The 2,964-nt window shown below is 41.3% G+C and overlaps 1 protein-coding gene across 1 annotated transcript in view; it reads left to right on the plus strand.

Moving 5' to 3' along the window:
- LOC102195061 (zinc finger protein 14-like) overlaps positions 1 to 2,964 on the plus strand; it is a 10,964-nt gene that overhangs the window by 3,410 nt on the left and 4,590 nt on the right. Inside the window, exons 2-6 of the mRNA XM_005747261.1 lie at positions 585 to 787; positions 1,403 to 1,504; positions 1,634 to 1,729; positions 1,820 to 1,930; positions 2,121 to 2,244. Coding sequence (XP_005747318.1) covers positions 585 to 787; positions 1,403 to 1,504; positions 1,634 to 1,729; positions 1,820 to 1,930; positions 2,121 to 2,244 — 636 coding nt within the window. The remainder of the gene's footprint in view (positions 1 to 584; positions 788 to 1,402; positions 1,505 to 1,633; positions 1,730 to 1,819; positions 1,931 to 2,120; positions 2,245 to 2,964) is intronic.

A 2,964-nucleotide genomic window follows, 5' to 3' on the forward strand; every position in this document is an offset into this window, starting at 1 on the left:
GTTACTTCATGTAAATGCAGTTGACCTTAAATCAGTGATCTTCAGCATTTATGAGCTTTCATTCATGTGGAAAGTGGAAATAGACTCCACTGTCTCTCTTTCTCTCTGTGTTTGCATAACAGCAGTGGAGTTGCACCTCGTCTGATCTGTTTTTGTCAAACAATTAGTGTAACGGCCAGTGGAGAGCACATTAATCTAGTGCTACATTACGCCTCCAACCTGCTGTAAGCACTAATCCACAGGAAGTGTTCAGCATCATCGTGCTTTACTTCACTTTAAGAGTTCCCTTCACAGGTGGAAAGCTATTCTGGCTATGCTCCTAAGCTTCTAACTTAATTTCTTTGTAACGGAGCATGATTTCTATCTGGGACTATTTAACCACAGCCTTCAACATCTGCTCCTTCATCCACTCCGGGACTTAATCCATTTTCAATCTTGAGCACCTAATGCAGAGATATTTTGTCATAAAGTCAAAGCAGTTGCTTCTTCACATTCTCTTGATAGTTTCCGTTTATTTTGCAAGGCTCCAGATTAATTTAATCTACAGTGAGTAACTTTTTAAATATTGTACAAATATTTTCCAGATCCACCTCTCCTGTTGCCATCTCTTCGCCTCTTCATACCTCCTCTGCGCCTGGTATCTGCGGCCATGTGGCACGTCGTGCAGGGGGGAAGCGTGCACGACTATGGGATGGTGGAGGAGTTCATCAGCACGGTCACAGAAATCGTGCCTGAGATGCTAAATGCAGATCAGAAAGCTCAGCTCCTCCTGGGACTCAGAGCACGGGTAAGTCCCTCTTGTGGAAGAGTGGCTGCCATAGGCGAGGTTTAGAGAAATCTTTGGGGCCCTTGATTGAAGTCACTGGAGGCTAACGGCTCTTTAGAGATCAACGCCGTCACCTATCTTTCTGAATTGCATTCTTTCTAAGAAGAGCAGAAACAGTGTTACTTGTGCTGTGCTGTACTAATGTACAGTAAAAAAAACTATTGCTTGTGTAACATTAAAGCATGCAGACCAGTTCTAGTAGCTTCCCTAAATAAAACTGAGTGAGTTCACCAGATGATAAAGTGCTGCATGGTGAGAGAACTGGAAATTTTTTTGGGTTAGGGACTCTAAAACGTATCTCTTTAACCGTTATGTAGTTGTACAGCTGTTTATTTTTACCCTATAGTCATGTATAATACTGATAACGGATCATTTTTTGAAATCCTTCCCAAACATGGACAACAGGCCAATCCTGTGTGGCTGTGTTGTTTTTAGTAATGGTTACAGTAATCAGGGAAATGTGGTGTGCTGACTGTTTGCTGCCTTGTTTAATCAGGCCTGTTTCTAAGCCAGGAGAGTCCCTGCTGTAGTTGGACTTTGTTAATGTTTTTTTTAATTAATAAAATCTTGTTTCAGGTTGTTCTTGAATTGTGTCGGACCGAGCAGATAACGGACAGAGAAACCATCGAGATGCACCTGAACAGGATCAAGGCCCTCGTGTCGACTTGGGCAGCACAGGTTAGATCCTTTAGAAGAAAAACAAGTGCCCTGTAGGCCAGCAGCCTTGTCATAGTTTCCCTCCGATTATTATTTTTTTTTTCTTCCTAAATTGCAGCTTGTGATTTTTAGTTTTTTTTTTTTTTCCAGCCGTCTTTTGCAGATGTTGAGTTTCCAGAGTCCAACTTTGTGGATCAGGTTGAATTGTTGTTGAAGGATCCTGAAGAGAAGGACAGGTTCTTCCAGGTTTGTAACATCATGTGCTGTCAAACTCATGTATCCTATCTAATAATAGAGAAACAGAATATATAATACACATTTCTTTTCCACCCTCAGCATGTTTTCCCTACTGACTTTGGGCCTGAATATGACAGTGCTATTCAGGTTTTAATGCTGGACTTCCTGTCCAGATTGGAGAAGCTTCTTCCAGTTCCAGATATTCAACAGGTACTAGAATAAGTGTGGCAAAGCGGCCTTTCCAGCACTATTCTACTTCCCTAAATAAGTCCAGTTTGCATTTAAAAAATTACAAATTTTCCAAGTAATCTTTCAAGTCAGAAGAGGGTTTATGGTGAAATTTTGGCCTTGGCTACCTTTTTATTTCCTTTTATTTGTATTTTTTGCATTTCTTCTCTAGACTGCTTCCATGCTCAGTGCCGTCCCTTCAGCTCTGGAGGAGTGTACACACTCGGTTCCTGACCTGCAGCACCTAAAAACTGTACTGCAATATCACACAACACTGGGACATTTCGACTGGAGCGGTGAGTCTCGTCTTGGGTCACGAGCACATTGTTGCTAATGTAGTCTGAATGGATGATGGACTTGTCTACAAACACTGTCCAGCTGTTCTCTGAGCTGTAGTGATCTCTGGCATGATCTGCTCATCTCAGTTGGCATACAATACAGCAGCAAAGTGTATTTAGACAGAACGCAGACATGTGGAAAAGGTTGGAAGAGTTTATTTGCAGTTTATTTTCAGTTAGGTTATTTGTAGAAAAAGTAACCTGATGAACATTAATGTTTCACTTTGAGAGAAGATTAAAATGTCCTCAACCTGTTACTAAAACAATTAAAGTTTAAATGGTCCACATTCTACTCTCTTTTACTTCTGTGGAAGAAATGTAACAAAAACTACATTTATCTCTGCTTTGCAGCATACCAACTAGGGCTGCAAAAATTAGTCGACTAGTCACGATTTCGTCGACGACTGATTTAATAGTCGATGCGTCGTTTGAAGCTTTGTAAGATCCCAAAAGACGCAGGAATAAGTGGTAGGATTTAAGAGTGTAATAACGGACTGAAACAGAAGATGGCAGCACTGCATGTACAAGGATGCCAGCTACCGTTAAACCCCGAAGAAGAACTAGCTCTGTCCCAGAATTCATAGCGCGGCCCAGCGCAGTTGTCAACAATGGCGGCAGCTAGTTAGTTTTAATATTACTCTTATTATTCTTTCTGGGTCACAAAATAAACGTTTGGCG

This window comes from Pundamilia nyererei, unplaced genomic scaffold (assembly GCF_000239375.1).
Source record: "Pundamilia nyererei isolate P.nyererei 1_Seehausen unplaced genomic scaffold, PunNye1.0 scaffold00192, whole genome shotgun sequence".
Taxonomy (NCBI): domain Eukaryota; kingdom Metazoa; phylum Chordata; class Actinopteri; order Cichliformes; family Cichlidae; genus Pundamilia; species Pundamilia nyererei.